At 34.4% G+C, this 17,943-nt stretch overlaps 3 protein-coding genes across 11 annotated transcripts; 2 read left to right on the forward strand and 1 right to left on the reverse strand.

The window, feature by feature from the left end:
• Positions 1-792: 792 nt before the first annotated feature.
• LOC111012509 (defensin-like protein) lies at positions 793-4,136 on the reverse strand. Of its 7 annotated transcripts, none has more exons than XR_002601595.2 (7): positions 3,888-4,130; positions 3,232-3,285; positions 2,382-2,485; positions 2,094-2,132; positions 1,257-1,436; positions 1,089-1,170; positions 793-932 (listed from the first exon to the last, which is right to left on the reverse strand). XR_002601595.2 is itself a non-coding variant. In XM_022286679.2 (6 exons), exons 1-5 carry the CDS (start codon positions 3,964-3,966, stop codon positions 1,293-1,295), a joined length of 420 nt encoding a protein of 139 aa, XP_022142371.1. In that variant the 5' UTR covers positions 3,967-4,130; the 3' UTR covers positions 899-1,170; positions 1,257-1,292. The 7 variants fall into 7 exon arrangements, 4 of the variants coding, with proteins under 4 accessions (XP_022142371.1, XP_022142370.1, XP_022142369.1 ...); XR_002601594.2 differs by having other exon boundaries at positions 1,249-1,436; XR_002601592.2 differs by having other exon boundaries at positions 1,089-1,436; positions 3,888-4,129.
• A 1,057-nt stretch (positions 4,137-5,193) lies between these two features.
• On the forward strand, positions 5,194-13,611 carry SDE5 (silencing defective 5). 3 transcript variants are annotated; one of them, XM_022286542.2, is made up of 12 exons: positions 5,197-5,408; positions 6,304-6,854; positions 7,833-7,858; positions 8,435-8,512; positions 9,286-9,314; positions 9,548-9,804; positions 10,437-10,519; positions 10,639-10,695; positions 11,956-12,023; positions 12,129-12,238; positions 12,619-12,689; positions 13,090-13,611. In XM_022286542.2, exons 2-12 carry the CDS (start codon positions 6,305-6,307, stop codon positions 13,213-13,215), a joined length of 1,455 nt encoding a protein of 484 aa, XP_022142234.1. In that variant the 5' UTR covers positions 5,197-5,408; position 6,304; the 3' UTR covers positions 13,216-13,611. The 3 variants fall into 3 exon arrangements, with proteins under 3 accessions (XP_022142235.1, XP_022142236.1, XP_022142234.1); XM_022286543.2 differs by lacking the exon at positions 12,619-12,689 and having other exon boundaries at positions 5,194-5,408; positions 12,760-13,185; XM_022286544.2 differs by lacking the exon at positions 12,619-12,689 and having other exon boundaries at positions 5,195-5,408.
• A 939-nt stretch (positions 13,612-14,550) lies between these two features.
• On the forward strand, positions 14,551-17,401 carry GRXS17 (thioredoxin family protein). Its single transcript, XM_022286547.2, has 3 exons — positions 14,551-14,873; positions 14,983-15,057; positions 15,968-17,401. Exons 1-3 carry the CDS (start codon positions 14,703-14,705, stop codon positions 17,189-17,191), a joined length of 1,470 nt encoding a protein of 489 aa, XP_022142239.1. The 5' UTR covers positions 14,551-14,702; the 3' UTR covers positions 17,192-17,401.
• The last annotated feature ends 542 nt before the right edge of the window (positions 17,402-17,943 follow it).

Consider the following 17,943-nt stretch of genomic DNA (forward strand, 5'->3'; position numbering starts at 1 on the left):
TTAATATGTACAATTATTAGTTCACAATATTATATAATTTATAGAAAAAAAATACATTTTTAGTCCCTGAGGTTTGAGGTAGATATCTACTTGGTCCTTGAAGTTTCAAAATAAACATTTTTTGTCTTTGAGGTTTGAGGTAGGTGTCTAATTGGTCCCTAAAGTTTCAAAATGAACACTTTTGGTCTTTGAGGTTTAAAGTAGTTGTCAACTTGATCCCTGAAGTTTTAAAATGAACACTTTTGGTCCCTGAAGTTTGGAAAATAGTTTGGTCTCTGTATTTTTTTTTTACTATTAATTAATTAATATTAAAATGACGTGACAAATTGCAATTAAATTGTTTATTGTAGTTACTGATGTAGCAAATTATATTAATTAAAAATATATGTGTAAGTGGTTGTACTTTCTCTCTCATCTCCTTATCTCTTGCACCCTTTTCCATTTCCAGCTAATATTAGTAACTTCAGGGACCAAGTTGACACATACTTTAAACTTCAAGGACCAAACCTCAGGAACTAAAATGTTCATTTTGAAACTTGGATCAAAAATATATTTTACCCTAATTTATAATATATTATGTTTTGCATATTTTAATTTTTAACAAAAATGAAATGAATTTATAACATGAAACCATAAATTTAGCAAAACTTTTATATGTTTTTAATTTAATGTGAGTTTACATTTTAAAGTTTCAAATTCAAAATCTAAAAATTGGAAATATAAAAATATTATTTTCAGAATTTTCACATTTTGGATAACATAACCAAAAAAAAAAAAAAACAGCTTCAAATATTCACGAAATCCAGATGGCATATCAATAGGCCCTGCATTTCTCAAATTCCTAATGAGTTGAATCCTGCTAATATACTTCTACGAGCTCAGTCCAAAGAAACACAAGTTCTCCAAAAGTTCTTCTCCGAAACAACAGCAACCTGTTTCACCATACGCATCATCGTTTCACAAAAATCGTTGACTAGTAAAGCCAAAGTGAAAACTACAACATAGCAATTAGCAACTCTCAGCATACGGGACAAACATCTATGTCAGAAACCTATGTCCTTTCACAGGCAAGGAAGGACTGAACTTACAAGTGAGTGTCATAATACATCATCCAACAGAATTTGGAAGCTCACTCGTGGGAAAAGATATCATGCAACGGGAGACGTAAGCCTGCATTGCAATTGAGGTTGCTGGTTATAAGGATTCCCCAGAGGAATGTAAGAGGTTAAAGGAAAACTAGAACCTAACTGACTAACTATAATTTTGATGCGGTGGGTTTTCTTGTTCCACTGCTATGCAGAAGTGCTTGGTAAATCTTCATTTTTGGTATTAGATTCAGTGATTGGAGGTCGAGGGGATGGCGTTGGAACCACAGGCGCTGGTTTCACAGGCCTGTTTGGTTGGATTTTGTCAGCTTTCTCCGAATCGACTTCAAACTAATCACAGAAAGTGAAACATCATCAGAATACGAGAACGTTAGAATTGTTAATTACTAAACATGAAAGTTTCTATTACTTTTCTTAAGGCTATCAGAATGGCAAGACATTAGTAGAAAAGTTAATGCATGATAATCACTCAATAACACCAGCATCTTAGAATATCAGACTACACCCTTCGTATAAAATATAGCTCTAGGTAATGCTTAATTTTAACTGTTTAAAAGAAGGTACAGGGGAGGATTGCATGGCTTTCAAGCATTCAGCATTTATCAACAATGTCAACGTCCCACTACATGTTTAGGCCGAATACGAGTATGAGTAGCAAAACCATGCTGCAGGGTGCAGGCACTAACACTGTATGTATATTGAAAAAAATGAGTGCAGGGAGTATCACGTCCATGATTCGGTTCAAGGTTTTAAATCGTGACAAAGCATTTTCGTTTTCTAAAGCAGCTTAAAACTCATTTTTTGAAAAAGGAGATGGGGGACTATTAAAGTCAAAGAATTATTGAACTTGAACTAAGGACTTAATCTACAGTTTGGACATTTACTTAACATATGAAATGAGTCTTCCAACTACTACTTCACACGGTTACTATTCATAAATGCAAGTAAAAGTGACCAGAAGCTTATTCCTAATAGGATCAAACTCACCTTAAAGCCACAACCAGATACACAGGCGTGAAAACATTCCTGTTAGCAGCAAAGAGTCAAAATCCAAAAGTAGGTATAATTAACAAATGGGTTGTAACAAAAGATACTACATATGAATTAACTTAAAATGTTCATAGTTCACATATCCTGTCAGAGCAGAGAGAATGTTTGGTGAATGGTGATTACTAGAGAGGTGGGTTGCTGAGATATTATTCGTTCAAACTATCAACGACGAAAACCATCAGAATCAAATAAATTCTTTAAAATAATACCACGACGATAAAGTACCTCTGAGTAACTGGCAGCTCCAGGAGATCGGTCAATGTAAGCACTCCACTGGTGATCCTTAAGTACAGGATCCTTGTAGCATATCTCAGTGCATTCTTCCAAGCCTTGAGATTCAACAACAGCAACGATTAATATTTATGAACAATATTAAACATTTGATTGTTAGAATTCCATCGTCTTACAATTATAAACCATCAAACAAGATTGTTCTATTAGCCTTTACTTATCACGAATAACACATTAATAACTGTTAAAAGCTACAATTTATCTATAACGGTAAAGATTAAACTAAATGATCAGATATCATATAAGTACAGAAAAAACCATGAAAAGAGAAAAACCATATGAATGTTTTCAATTATCACAAGCTATATTAACATGCTATTAGCATTTTTATGGATACTCTCCCCCAACTAACAGTGTTGGTCAGGATTTTGACAAGAGAGCTCTCTAGAACCCGCAATCTAGCATTTGGAAGAAAGCAGTGGTAACCAATCTTACTCAAATTAAGGGTTTGGAGGGACATTCAGCACTACTGTACATTGCCTCAATTCATTGGGAAAATCAAAGAGGAAGCAGAAAAAATTTCTGCTGGACCAGTAATTTTCTGCCTACAATGAATGTTGCTGAAAATAACTATAGCAAGTTGTAGCATTCAACACAACTAAACCGTGTGCCCCAAGATCTCAATGAACCTCAATAAACTAATCAACTGAGCACTCAAAAATGATAAATGACATGTACACTAAAAATTAAATCACACAAGACCACAAGAAAAGCAGGAAAAATACATCTGGAAGAAAAATATTGTGAAATGAAAAAATGAAAGATGAGAAGAAGAACTACTTACATTCCTCCCAGTCCTCCCCATCGGCATCACACCCCTTTTTGCAAAATACCCGCCCTACATTGAAACCATTGAGATTATGCAGAACAAAGTATTATTAAACTACCCAAATTCAAACATTAACAAAATTAAAACCACGTCAACTAGCACCATATTCAAGGATCCCACACGAAACTAACCATCTCCGTTCGCACTATCAACTGCCTAAGTCGAATAAATTGATATCCTCAACATTGGACCCCCAAATCCATATCACAAATACAATTCACGAAAACTCAAATTTTAAAACGGAACATAGGGTTAAAAGTATATTCTCCCTTAATCTATTACAAATGCGGGCATTTCCATCAACTGTTTCATCCAAAATACAGCTTCCTAGCAAAATCATGCGTAATAAGAATAAGTAATAACCCAATCAGACGCAAGGAGTCCGGTATTCGACCATAGCGTTCAGCATCCGACGAAAAATAGAACGGATTTACGCGACGTGAGTTTCTAGCTTAACATTAAAGAAGGGTGGGTTCTTAAACTTACGAACCGCACCCACTTTTTAGACGTGTCTAATGAAGTAATCGAAGAAATGCGTAAAAGATATAGATTCTAGGAATGCGGAAGAGAGAAAAATGCTGTAAAAATGGATGATAGAGAGAAGGAATTACAAGGAATCTGGGTGAGTGCTGCGTATTTGTGCGTGCATTGGTTTCCACAAGGAGACGCCCATTGCTGCGGTATCATCATATAATACGAAGCTTCCTTCAAATCCTTGTGTCTCTGTAGCGATTGTTTTGTTCCTCTCTGCGTGTAATGTTAACGAGGAGACGAGAAGGGATGAAAATGCGAACGCACGGAGGAGCATTGTGAAAGGGTAGACCACACCTTTTGATCGCGCGTTAATGGTTGACCTGTCTCAAGATCACGTATTGTCGGAATTTTCTTTTTCCTTATTTTTCTTTTCCCTGATTTTATCTTTCGTTAAATTGTACGAAACGCCTTGAATTTAGGCTTCGTTGTAATCATGCCTCTATTATTTCAAAATTTTCATTTCTATCTTCAATTTTTTAAATTATTTTGTTGACTCTTATTTTTATCTTTTTTTTAGTATAATACGTGGAATAGAATATTGTATTCATAATCTCTATTCTCTTGGATTTGAGACATATGTCAATTACCGTTGAACTATACTCACTTTTAACTTATTTTGTCAATTAAATAAGAAAATAAACAAAAAATAGGACGTGGTTATGAATTTGATGATAAGTTGTCAAATTATATATACACGTGAACATAAGATAGTTTCAATTATGCTTCTTAACTGTCTTGGAACTTAGTTGATGTTGGCTTATTTTTATCTTTTTGTGTTTTGGAATGGTTCAAAACAACTCTTATAACTACTTTCACGCTAAAATGAAGACGGATCGTAATATATATATCTAATGTTGTGAGTTCGATCCCCTATCCTCATATGTTGTACTAACAAAAATAAAAATGAAGACAGATATCTAACATGACGGGGAAATTGCAAAAAAAAAATAAAATTAAAGGGTATTAACCAAATTAAAAAATGAGTCACTTGTCATAAATACTTTTTGGAGATTAGTTTTTAATAATATGATTTTTTTAATCATTTAACAATATTATTATACAATAGATAATCTAAAATTGTATAATTATTTGGCCAAGGTACTTCGTGACTTAAATAGTTCGTATTGTCGAAGTATCTCTTATTGTCGCGTCGTTTTTATCATTTAACAGTAATGAAAATGATTTTTTTATATAGAGAAATGAAACAAAAAGCGGTTTTAACACAATCATTTTAGATGGGAAATTAGAATATTAGTTAAATAATATACGAAATATTATTGCTACAAATTGCAATAACCAAAACTAATTGACTTCTATCCCCAAATGGACAAAATCAACAGCACACATAATACACTTCCTTAGCTTCACTGGGTAGACGCGTCACGCGTGGGAAGAGTCCAAATCAAAACTTCTCCTCGAAGCGAGCCGATCATCGACGCGCCAAAAAGCATTTCGATTCGCTATCTGTTCGAACAATTTTAATTGTTTTTTATTTATAAAAGTAGGATGCGGCGCCCACTCATTACTCAGTAATCGGTTCCTCACTACCGCTACCATTGACAGCAAGCCTCACCCAACTCCTATCAAGCACACTCCAGGTTAATTTTTTTCCCGAAGATTTCGTATGTTTCTGTCGGAGTTGGAGTCGATTTTCAATATAGAGTTATGGGTCTAACAATCTTTTTGTTTGTGATTTCGTTTTTCTTTCTTCCAACGAATGCCGACTTTGTTTGGAAGTTTGAGTTCTTCCCAAGTTGAAATCCGGACATATTTGACTGTGATTTTCAGTTATGGATTTATTTACTGCTGCATTTTTACCGGGAATCCGTTTCTTGTTCGACATTTTCATTATAACGAAGCCAGAACTGAAAATTACAATCAAATATGTCCGCATTTCTTCCGGATCTCTATTTGGTTTTCATTGATGTGTGAGCTTGTGTGGTCTTAACAATGTGTGAATATATATATACAAGAACGAGAGAAACATGGAAGAGTGAGGTAATACAACACTCAGCATCTCTCCCCGTTCATGACATTGAGTTTTGTCACCCAGATAATTTCTGGATATACTTTGATACTGGTATTTTTTTTTTTTCTCGTGAGTTGTTCGGGCTTTTGAAGAATCCAGGCTTCAGTGGGACATTGGATTAATCTACGATGTCCAGTAACCTCTACCATTTTAATCATCTTGGATCTGCTATATCTCCTTTTCTCTGTTTTTGGCAGTCATGTCACTGGTTTAATCTACGATGTCCAGTAACCTCTACCATTTTAATCATCTATTTGGAATGTGTTTGTTATCATTATTATTATTATTTTAAAATTATTATCATCATCATGATTTTAATGAAACTCATGTCCTTGGTTTCCATTGTGGTTAACCTTGGATAAAATGGAAATAATTTAACTTTTGAGTTTTAATTTTTATTGCAAGTTTGCTCGCTGTAGAAATGTATTTGATCTTTGCTTTACCACTTCCTATGATCTGAAAAGAATGACAGGAAAGGAAGCATATGGAGTGAACGCATCAAAATTCGGCAAGGAGGACGTGGTGCTCAAGTCTTTGCTTGATGCTTTTGGTTCTACATTTTCACTTGATGAAATAGCTTCTGCCTATTTGAAGGCAGACTACAGTGCAGATTTGGCTGCTGAAATCTTGTACCAAACGCAGGGAAGCACCCCTAGCTCCGCATCTAATGGCAAGATAGGAAATGGAGATAATTTGTGTAAAGGTTCTGAGAATTCATACCAAGGCAATGGGAGCCAAAAAACTGCAAAGCCAAAGATTCAGCCTTTCTCAGCAGGCACAGTTTCGAGCGTTATTGGTAAAGAATATGCTAGGTCGAAGTCATCAGCAAATCAGTTTACTCAGGTATATAAACCGGTGAAGGTGGGGGTAAAGGTTTTGCATGAATCTTCGAGTGAAGGAGATTGTACGAATTTCACTAGCGAGTCCCACCTGCATCAAGATATGGAAAATTTCCTCTTCAAAATGCTTGGGGATGGGTTCAGGTTGAAGAGGGAAGTGATTCGAGAAGTTCTTGGTAGGCTGTTTTTTTTTATCTTTGCTAGTTATCTTCAATGGTGTCTTTCAAATATCAAGTTATGGGAAATTAACCAGATACCTTATGTTTGTCCAGTAGGCCAAGATTTGTTTGTTGTCTGTCTGATTTGCATTACATACTATTAAAATCACAACAGTTTAATTGTGTGTGAAGATTGTTAGAATCATAGGGAATTGTGTTAGAAGTTTGTGGGTCAGAACCTTACAATAATTATCATGATTTATAAGTTACAAATCTGTCTAAAAATAAGATTATTGTTTGGCCTTTTGAAATACAAGTTTTTTTGAGACGTGTTAATTGAATATTTCAGAACTCTCTACTGTAATACTTCTAAACAACTCTTTTATTTGATTGTTTCATCTCAACCTTATGCATTGTTCGGAACTTCAATAGTTAGTATCTTCAATATACAAGAATTGAACCAACAATAGCCTTGAAATGTCTGTTTTGGTTTGGTATTTCTAAATTCTTTGAGGGTCAAGAAGTGTTTTAGATGCAATTATGTTTTTATTTCATCAAACAGAAATTCCTCCGTGAATTATAGTGCTTTCACAGCGAAGTAATTGTTTAAATATTATGTAAGTCCTACTAGTCTCTTTAACCATTGTACTTAATATCCAAGACTTATTTGTATTGCTGATGGTTTGAGATATGTGCCAGCTTTAAGTATTTGACCCAGCTAGCCCTACAAAGGAAAGTTGTTGAAAGCAACTTGATTTCGAAGATGACAATTAGTTTAGTATTTATAAGCCTAGAAGAGAGTTTAGAATAAATAACAATAATATAAGAATTTCCATCTATTGCAATAGAATTCTGGGTTTGTATATTGTCTTGTTTATAGTTTACTTGTATTAGTATGAAGTATTTTCATGGAAATTGGCTTCTTATTGAAATGCTTATTATTGAATAATATGTGAAAAATCTAACCAGTAACCAGAATTTGTATTGTTTTTGCAGGTAGTTGTGGATATGATATGAAAAAGGTATGCATATTGTCAGTTTTAATGGCTTTTTCAGCCTCTGATGCTTTTCAAGAATTGCAGTTCTGAGTGGAGTCTATCCTCTCTTTATGACCTTCAGCACTCAGCAGTTTCTTTTGATAACTCTTTCTCTCTCTAATTGTATATGTCATGACTTCTTCAAATTTGTGCCGACCTTCATTACTTATTTTGTAAAAATCCAAGAAATTAGTTTTGAAAAATTAAATAACTGTTGCGAAATGCTTCTTACTAACCTGACCATGGGGTTTCGGGGGAAGTTATAGTTATATCTGTGTGGGGCTTATTGGTCATGTAAAAGCGTAGATATCAAATGGCTTTAAAGTGCAGCTAAGGCTGTGAACATCCAGGATGGAATACGAGATCTAAACTTTAGAAAGATTTAAGTTCTTAATTTGTTTATGTTCATTGTTTGATCGATAATGACGTCTGAGATACCTTCTAATAGCGTCATGATCAGACATGCATCTTGTTTTCACGCTCTATCTATTTCTTATAAAGAGATTTCACCATAATAATTTGCCATTAATTCCTCTAAAGAGTATCCTTTTGAGTTTTCAGAGCATGGAGAATTTGCTTAATCGGTCAACAATTCCAGTGGAGGAAAGACGTGGTTCGGGTAATAAGCCCAATGGCACGGTTAGTTGACTTGAGTACTCATTTTCACATAGAAGGTTGTGTAAAGGATAAAGGGTCGTTACAATTAATGAAATCATTTTAATTTGTCCGCTGGTTACTGGTTAAAATTATGGTGGAAGTTCCTCTAATAATTTAAAGGCAAAAAATCAATTGAAAAACCCCTAAAGTATGCAGTTGAATTAATTAAAACCTTAAACTAATAATTATATTGATTAAAACTATAAACTTTCACAAGTGAATCAATTTACACCCTCTGCTATGGTTACATTTAAAAATCGTTAATGTATAATTCTCACATATGTGTAGACTTATTTAAATGAAGAATTAATGAAATATTAGAGGGTAATGCTGAATTAAGTGAGTTGCAGAGGCTTTCATCAAAAGAAAGATAGAGGAAGAAGAGAAGATGAAAAACTTACCATATTGATAAAAGATACTACCACCCACTTGTTTTATCATTTTCCTTTAATATTTCGTTAGTCTTGCATTTGAAGAAGTCTGCACACACTTGTGAGAATTATGTGTGTTAATGGTTTTCAAAGGAAGAACCCTACAACATTCATCTAGAAAAGTTTAAGAGTTTTAATTAATAAAATTATTAGTTTAGGGGTTTAATTGATTCAACCTGCAAAGTTTAAAGGTATAAATGATTTTTTCCCTAGTTTAAAAGTTCAACCTTTGCTTGATTATAGAATGACATTTTTGCTTTGTGAAATATGAGTTCATTTTAATATATATTTTCTTTCTTACTCGAGTGTTTTTTTTTTTTGCAGACTACAGCTTCGTCTTCAAGTCCTGGAGGGTATGCATGTTTGCTTGGTCTATTCATTCACTCATTGTTCCATATTCAGTCGTGTAGCCTATGTCATTGTTAAAAGTAGAATAACCATTATTCTACGTATCCATTTTAGAACAAATATTATGTTAAGAATTTTCCTGACATGCTAGTAATCTGGATAAGACTTCTTTATGGACAAAGTTAACTTGTTATTCGTTACTTAGTTCGAAATTAATGTTCATTTTTTGTCCATCCAGGAATGGAAATATGGCCTCAAGCAAAAAAGGCTTGGAGTTGACTAACCTGGGGAAGACTAGATTCGATCTTCAAAAGGAGATTCTAACTACTTTATTTAATGCTTCTGAGGAACCAGAAGAGGAGTTACCAAGAAGAAGAACAGTATCAAAGATGAAGCGGTCTGGAGCATTTGGACAGTTGGTGAGTGAACCATTCAAAGACATGGATGCAGAGGATGAAAAGCATGTGGAACATCAGGCGGAGAATAGTTTGGATGGTAACTGCAGAATTATCTTTTTCGACATTTATTTACGGAGCCATAGAAGATTAAAGCATTGGCTGTGGAGTTGGACGAAAAATAGATTCTCAATATTGATTGTTTACTTTCTAAACGCTCAACATTCTATATCTTACAATTCTAATTTTCAAATGATTAAAGTTTCTTTCTTATGGCACAATTGTTTGTATAAGTAAATCACTAAAATTTTAGAAGTATTTCTATTTTTTTAATAGGAATAATGACATTGTCTTTTGGACCACATAACTAATATAATATCAGTAATCGTGTATCACATTTTGAAGAAATCAAAAAGTTTCACGGGGGTGCATCATTTAGCATAATCAAGGGGGTAAATAAAGTAAATTGCTGAATATATCTTTAGGGAGGTAAGAATGCCTTGACCATTATGCTCATGTCGCATTGCTGGTACATATATTATTGAAATGTTCTGGGGCAAGATCTCCTACTGCACAGTTCAAGAAGTATAGAATCGTCCTGTCATGTAGACCTGTTAAAAGATTATTCTAGGAATGTAATTGGTACTAGTTTGAGTTTATTACTGGATTTTTTAATTTGTTATTTTGGCCGTTGAATTATTCTTGATCTGACAAGTGCTCTACAAACTGCAGTTGACGATGAAGAAAATACATACCAACTTCTTCGTAAGGCTGTTAGGGAGTACCGGGGCACAATGAATGAATATTATGCAGCGGTAGGTGGATTTTGTGCCTTGGTTTGACTTTTCCACACACGCGTATAATCTGCCATAAACTGATTTTTTTCAGTGTCATTCGAATCACTTCTAAGATGAGAAAATTAATTTGTTCATAGGCCATAGATGTATTTGCTAAAGGGGATTATGTTCGAGCAGCCAAACTCACAGATGAGGTAATGGTGTAGTGTTTTTCATCTTGTATTTCCATATTTCTTTTATTATTATTTTTTTAAAATAAGAAACAAACTATATTTCATTGAAGAGATGGGATTGTGAAAAGAAAAGTTCGAAAGAAATTACCTCCGCCCCTTGGCCAAAGGATTATAGAAAATCTTTCACATTGGTAGCTGTATAAGAAACTGTGTAATTTCAGAACAAAGAGTGAGAAAATGCCATGAAGAAGCTATGAAAATATTGATGTCCCAAATATCTTCCCTGACGTCATCCTATATCCTGGGAGAATTTGTATTTCTTTCCAACTAAACTTCTCAAAGAAGAGCAAGAGCTCATTTCTCCAAGTAATCTTATCTTGGCGTGCTATTGAGATTTGAGCTACTATTCAACCTGATGATGATCGTAGTTATAACATCAAAACAGAAGCACACTTGTAAATTTTTTTGAACAAGAAACAAACTTGTCATGTTTTTTTTGATAAGAAACTGCACTTTCATTGAGATAAATGAATAAAAACTACAAAAAGAGGGCATACAAAAAAACAGCCCAGCAATAGGAAACCCCTAAAGAAACAGGCTCCAATCCAAAAGAATGACTCCTAACTGATAATTACAAAAAGCTTTAGTGACCGATCTCCATAGAGAAGTGTTAAATCTAATAAGATCCCACACATAATCCACAGATCTCTCCACTCCCCTAAAAATTCTATTGTTTCTCTCCTGCCAAATACCCCATAGAGTAGCCAGAAAACACGCTTGCCAAAGAAAACGCCCTTTGTCTCGAAATGGGGGGGAATAACAATACTTCTTCCATCATCGCCCTACAATCTCTGGAATGGGCCCAAACAATCCCAAAACATCTAAAGAAACGAACTTGTCATTGAAATAATGAAAAGTTACAAAAATTGTTCAAAGGAAACAAACTCCAAAAAGGAGCGAAGGAAAAAGCAAAACAGAGAAGGAAAAGGCAAAGCAAAACTCTTAGAAGTTTAAAATCTCAGACGGTTAGTGCCAAAACCTTCCAGTAAGATGGGGCTTGGTTTGATGGAGTTTTCAACCAACAACATTCTGATCCTGTTTACTTATTATATGTGAGAAAATGAAACTACGAGTATGCAGTAATTTCTTTACATGACAAAAGATGAACACAATTTCTTTCAACTGGGGAAATGGGATAGTGGTCAACTATTTTATGTACAAATGTTATCATGACCTCGTATATTGAGGTGTAAACTCATGTTCCTAAAATGCATGATGTAGGGGCACTTTTTTCGTAAAAAGGCTCAAGAAGCAGATGAACAATCGTGCCAGTTAATTTTTGACCCCAGGTTGGTGGTTATGATCTTTACAAGTATGCCTTGTCAAACTACAGCATTTTTTAGATGTCTGTAAATCAATTTCAGGCTCACTTTTTCTGTTTTGTTCGTAAGCAGAAATGCAGATACTGAAGATGATGAAATATTGCTTGATTTGCACAACCTTGGTGGCAGGGAGGCAGTGAGCGTTTTGAAGTCTCAAATTTCTTCGCTATCTCAAATCCCATGTGAGTTCCTCTGTTTTTATTTACTTACTTATTTTCAGTTCGTAATTGCATTTTTAGGCCCCATTTAATATCTATTTTGTTGTCTACTCCTATCAGTATTTTTCTTTGTTTAGTAATCTACTTTTCAAAAATGTCTTCAATATCTCAGCTAAATATTAAAAGCTAAACAAAAAATAGTTTTTAAAAATTTGTTTCTATTTTTTGAAATTTAGTTAAAAATTCATCTTTGTTCTTTAAGAAAGGTAAAAAATACCTCAAACAAAATTGTGAAAGAAATTAGCCATTCTTATAAATCAAAAACTAAAAACAAAACAAGTATCAAATGGGGCTCAGTTATCCATTTTATATATTGATACAACTTATTTTCGTTTTCTTTTCAGCAATCAAACATCTTAAAGTAATAATAGAGGCAAATGATAAAGATACCTCGAAACGGTCTTGTAGACGTTTGGTAAGAACTTACCCTGGAAACATTTTCCCTGTGGTTCACCCTTTCTTGTTTTTTCTTTCTTCCTTCTCAGTTTTTGGTCAAGGAGGGGATCAGACACGAGTGAAGTTGGAACTTGTAGGTGTTGGAAGTTAAAAAAAAAGGAAAAAGAACAAAGAAAGAAAGAGGAGTGATAGAAATTGCTGCCTACATATTAAAAGGATTAGTAGGAAACTCAGTTGCATGCATGCATGAAATATATACATACATAAGCATGAATGTTTGTTATTTGACAGCACAAATGATGGTATGGGTATAAGATATTGCAAACTTATGATGCATACTTCTAACATCTGGTTGCATTATGAGCTTCTATCTGAACTCTGCTTGTGTTGTGATTTACCTCCATTTATTTTTTGGAAAGGTTATGAAGCTCTTGGAGAAAGAGTCAATTGAGTGGACTGAGGAAGAAAACGGCGGTTTCATTCTTATTCGTTTGGATACTATCGATCGAAAACAATTAAGTTTCGTAAAAAAAATGCATGGATAACAAATGGGTTGCAATGGAACTGAAAGAACCCGAAACAAGAAACCGATGGAAGATTATTTTAGTTTCATCACGGGAGAAGACCTTTATATTTTTGTGCTCTCTGAATCTAAATCCACAGCACCGAGTGTCTGGTGTATGTATGTGGCCAAAAGCTTGTATTTTTTTTTAAAATTGCTTGATGCAACGAGTTGTGTAAGCAGTAAAGCCATGTATTTTTGAAATAGGTTAATAGATTATGTAGAAATATATTTGAAAAACACACTAAAGCACACTCCCCATAATATAGGATATGTGATTGTTTTTCTTTTCATACGAATTAGAAAAGAAGTTACATATCTCTACATGGTGTGTTTTAGATAAATCTTTGAATATTAGGTTAAACTAAAATTCAAGTCATTAATGGTTGCATCTATTATTTTTTGAGCTTTTGGATTTTATTTTAATAAATATGTGCGGTTAATAATACTATGTAAATGTTGATTTGATATGTTGATTGAACTTGTAAGTGATAATATGAGTGAGAAAAAATTTTTAGTTAAAGATGTAATTTGACTGATTACATCAACAAAACTTATAATTGGCTTTTGTCTTTATTTTATCCATTTAGTTCACTTTCTTGTAAACATTATGGCAAATTATTATTTATTAGTTTACTCATCATCATAGGAATATTTCAGAAAGATTTATTTGAATTAAAATCAACTGCAAGTATAAGGATGCAATTTAAGTATTTAAGTACCCGAATTTTTTTTAAGCATTTTAAAGTCTGAGGATTAAATAAACACAATTATCAAGATTGAGGGATAAAACCTATTCGTATTTCTATCTTGTTTTGACCTAATGACAGTTTTTCTCGGTAGTTATGAATTTTGTTTTTCCATTTTTGACTCATACGTAATTAGGATTTGAAAATAGTAAACATCTTATGTAGTGTTTAGCTATTAATTTTTAAATATTCTTTCAAATATTTGATGTATAGGTCCATAGTTTTATTTATTTTAATAATAAAAATACCAAGGTTTTAAATGTCATGTTTCAATTTCATGAAAATATCTATAAAATATCGATGTCTTTGGATATTTCGATTAAAGTTAGAAAATTAAAAAAATTATAAAAGATATTTAAATTAACAAATAAATATTTTTCTATTTATAAAAAAATAAAAAAATAATTAATATTAATATTAGATATATATTAATAATATTTTATTGATATTTTTGTACTATGACGATGGAATGTGGATTTAAGTTCACATCTACGTGCAACTGATGACTGCACGTAAACATGAATGGAAATATATTTAATACGATGGCTATAATATAAGTACAAGGAGAAAAGCTTTTAAATTTAAAAACAAAAAGGAAAGAAAAAGAGAGAAGCTTCACGCTTCAGCATTGTCTTCTAGGTTTTTTATTTTATATTCGCGATTGAATTTCAGAGTCAAGTTTTGATCGCCCGTCTGTCTGTGGTGCGGGTCAGGAAGAACAATGAGTGGGTCTGTGAAGGACGTGAAATCGAAGGCGGAGCTGGACGGCCTGCTCCGGAGTGATGCCATGCTTATCCTCCACTTCTGGGCCTCATGGTGTGAAGCTTCCAAGCACATGGACCAGGTCTTTTCACACCTTTCTACCGATTTTCCTCACGCTCATTTCTTAAGGGTGGGTTTCTCTATCTCTCTTTACTACTTGTATTTTGTGATCCTTTTTCTGCCTGTCAATTTTTATTACTTCGATTGTATATCTTCTTAGTTGTTCATGGAGATTATAGGTTGAAGCTGAAGAACAACCCGAAATATCGGAGGCTTACTCGGTTGCTGCTGTGCCTTACTTTGTATTTATCAAGGTCTGTTCGAGTATTCTGTTACTTTTTTCTTTGTAATTTTCTTGCGTTCATCTGGATTTTGGGGAATGGTTGTGCCGAGTTTATTTGAGTTGAATTATTTCTAATTGCCAAGTTGGTTTGGTGGATTATGGAATCTTGTTACTGTTTTGACTTGTGTAAGGATGGTTTCCAACCTGTAGTTGATCCAATTGTATTAGCCGGAGAGATGACAATGTTTTGGCTGTCTGATCTTTGAACTTGGCTTTGAAGTTTCCCTGGTTCTTTTGTTGATTTTTCCAAAGCAAGAATTGACCTTAAATTTACTGGAAGTTTTTAGTTTCTCTCTTGTGAGTAATTATAAAAGTAAATTGAATTCATCATTTTTTACTAGAAATGTATATGAACAGAAAGAAAAATAAAACAAGAATTGCTTAGGATATGATGTAGTAGTGGGCTTCCTAATTGTTGTTGTTGATCGGTAATTGTTACATAGTAAATTTTTGTGCTTTCAGAATTTATTATTATTAATTTTTTTTATAACGAGGAGTTGGAGCCTTGCTCCTCTATACAGGGGCATCCGTGCCTACCCCAAGGCTTGGATCCGAAAGACATCAAGAGTTTTTGGTATTAAACTCACAAGAAAGTTTGAACTTGAGACCTCTAAGTTGGTATAACCTAGAGATCTCAAGCCTTTGCCAACTGGGCAAGGGGCAACTTTCAGAATTTATTTTTAATGCACTTTTCCTTTTCCACGTTCATCCTTTCTTTGTAGTGGCTTTGGGTGCGTTGTTGTAAGAGTAGGTCAAGGATATTGTTATATGTTTCCATATTAAACACCAAAAAAGTTAGAGATGCTTGGAATGTGTAGGCTCAACTAACGTCTATTGTAGAGAACAAAATTAATTGCATTGTAATTAATTTTCTGTTTCAGGATGGCAAGACTGTTGATACCTTAGAGGGGGCGGATCCATCTAGCTTGGCTAATAAAGTTGCTAAAGCTTCTGGGGCAATTAACACCGGAGAACCTGCAGCCCCAGCTAGCCTTGGGACGGCTGCAGGGGCCATTGTTCTTGAGACAGTGAGAGAATTGGCAAGGGACAATGGTTCTGTTACTGAAAGCAAGGTGCAACCTGGATTGAGCAGTGCTTTGCAGAAGCAAATACAACAACTTATTGACTCCAGTCCAATCATGTTATTCATGAAAGGAAGCCCTGAAGAGCCAAGATGTGGGTTTAGTCGAAAAGTTGTTGACATTTTGAAGGAAGAAAATGTGAAATTTGGAAGTTTTGATATCCTATCAGACAATGAGATTCGTGAGGGATTGAAGAAGTTCTCTAACTGGCCAACATTTCCGCAGATCTATTGCAAAGGGGAGCTACTAGGTGGGTGTGACATAGTAATTGCAATGCATGAGAGTGGTGAGTTGAAGGAAGTCTTCAGAGATCATGGCATTGGAAGCATAGCTTCAGATGAAGTAAAGGCTGCTGAACTGAATAGGACAACAGGTGATACCTCAGGTGGATTGAGTGCAGCTCTAGCCTCTCGTCTTAAAATGCTAGTAAATTCTAGTCCTGTTATGCTGTTTATGAAAGGAAAACCTGATGAACCAAAATGTGGTTTTAGTCACAAGGTGGTTGCAATCCTTCGAGAGGAAAATGTGGACTTTGAGAGTTTTGATATTCTTTTGGACGATGAAGTCCGCCAGGGGCTCAAAGATTATTCAAACTGGTCTAGTTACCCCCAACTGTATATCAAGGGTGAACTGATTGGTGGATCAGATATTGCCTTGCAAATGCAGAGAAGTGGAGAACTTAAGAAAGTTTTAACAAATAAAGGAATCATCAAGAAAGAAACTATAGAAGATCGTCTGAAAAAATTGACCACTTCTTCTCCAGTTATGCTGTTTATGAAGGGTACACCAGATGCTCCAAGATGTGGTTTCAGTTCTAAAGTTGTTAATGCCCTCAAGGAGGAGGGAGTCGGTTTTGGGTCCTTTGATATCTTAAGTGACGAGGAAGTGAGGCAGGGGTTGAAAGCCTATTCCAACTGGCCAACCTTTCCCCAGCTTTATTACAAAGGCGAGCTTATAGGGGGCTGTGATATTGTGCTGGAGCTACGAAATAATGGAGAACTGAAATCTTCTCTATCCGAGTAGTATCAACATGAGCTTCTTGGGGGTGTATCCGCATCCTCGTTCAACTGCCTCACTACATCAATCATTGACATTATATATTTTCCAAAGCTTGCTCTTATTAGTTGTAATTTTGATTGATCTCTGACCCTTAAATGTTACTGCATGTAAAAGCAAGAGGTTGTCCTGGTGACCGACGAGTTTGAATTATATCATGTGTGTTTTTACCTGTTACTGGAAACTTTGTTCATTTTCTTGCTTCTTTAGTTGGGTTTTCAATGATGAGAAATCGTGCTTTCATGCTAAAAGTTGGGACTTATATTTCCCAGTTCCCACTTTGTAGGAGTACCTGTCCTGAAACCTCTTGAATTCTCGTAGCTTCAGGCTATAATAATGTCGGATCAGGTTTCTGTCCACACTCTATAATGAGTATAAAAAGTTTAATTTCATAGTTCTGTCATGTGTGTATTAAATGACTTAGAAATTACATTTGCATTACACCCTGTACAAGTAGTGATAGACGGAACCAATCATTTGATTTGAATTAAATGTGTTTGAAATAGCTGTTACATTCTTCTTTTAATGTTGCTTGGACTAAGAATCTGCAAATGAGTTTTCTCGATAGGATTTTGTAGGGCAGCTTCAGATCCATAACTCTGCTTGGGAAAATGCTACGGTTGAAACTGTTGGCCTTCTGAAGAAAACTGGTCCAAAGAATAAAAGGTATGCTAATATCTCTTTGTCAATAGAAATAAATCAAGGGGTAGGTGTTATGG

This window comes from Momordica charantia (assembly GCF_013281855.1).
Source record: "Momordica charantia cultivar OHB3-1 chromosome 1 unlocalized genomic scaffold, Mcharantia_2.0 BLBB01000001.1, whole genome shotgun sequence".
Classification (NCBI taxonomy): domain Eukaryota; kingdom Viridiplantae; phylum Streptophyta; class Magnoliopsida; order Cucurbitales; family Cucurbitaceae; genus Momordica; species Momordica charantia.

Excerpts from the sequence above, each read along its gene's own strand:
- SDE5 (XM_022286542.2), top strand. The coding sequence starts at position 6,305 with ATGACAGGAAAGGAAGCATATGGAGTGAACGCATCAAAATTCGGCAAG. Across the intron at positions 9,805-10,436 it reads GGCGGAGAATAGTTTGGATG|TTGACGATGAAGAAAATACA; the intron begins GTAACTGCAGAA and ends TACAAACTGCAG. Across the intron at positions 12,690-13,089 it reads AACGGTCTTGTAGACGTTTG|GTTATGAAGCTCTTGGAGAA; the intron begins GTAAGAACTTAC and ends TTTTTTGGAAAG.
- LOC111012509 (XM_022286679.2), bottom strand. The coding sequence starts at position 3,966 with ATGATGATACCGCAGCAATGGGCGTCTCCTTGTGGAAACCAATGCACG. Across the intron at positions 2,486-3,231 it reads TGGGGAGGACTGGGAGGAAT|GCTTGGAAGAATGCACTGAG; the intron begins GTAAGTAGTTCT and ends TTGAATCTCAAG. Across the intron at positions 2,133-2,381 it reads GAGCTGCCAGTTACTCAGAG|GAATGTTTTCACGCCTGTGT; the intron begins GTACTTTATCGT and ends TGCTGCTAACAG.
- GRXS17 (XM_022286547.2), top strand. The coding sequence starts at position 14,703 with ATGAGTGGGTCTGTGAAGGACGTGAAATCGAAGGCGGAGCTGGACGGC. Across the intron at positions 14,874-14,982 it reads CTCACGCTCATTTCTTAAGG|GTTGAAGCTGAAGAACAACC; the intron begins GTGGGTTTCTCT and ends TGGAGATTATAG. Across the intron at positions 15,058-15,967 it reads CTTACTTTGTATTTATCAAG|GATGGCAAGACTGTTGATAC; the intron begins GTCTGTTCGAGT and ends TTTCTGTTTCAG.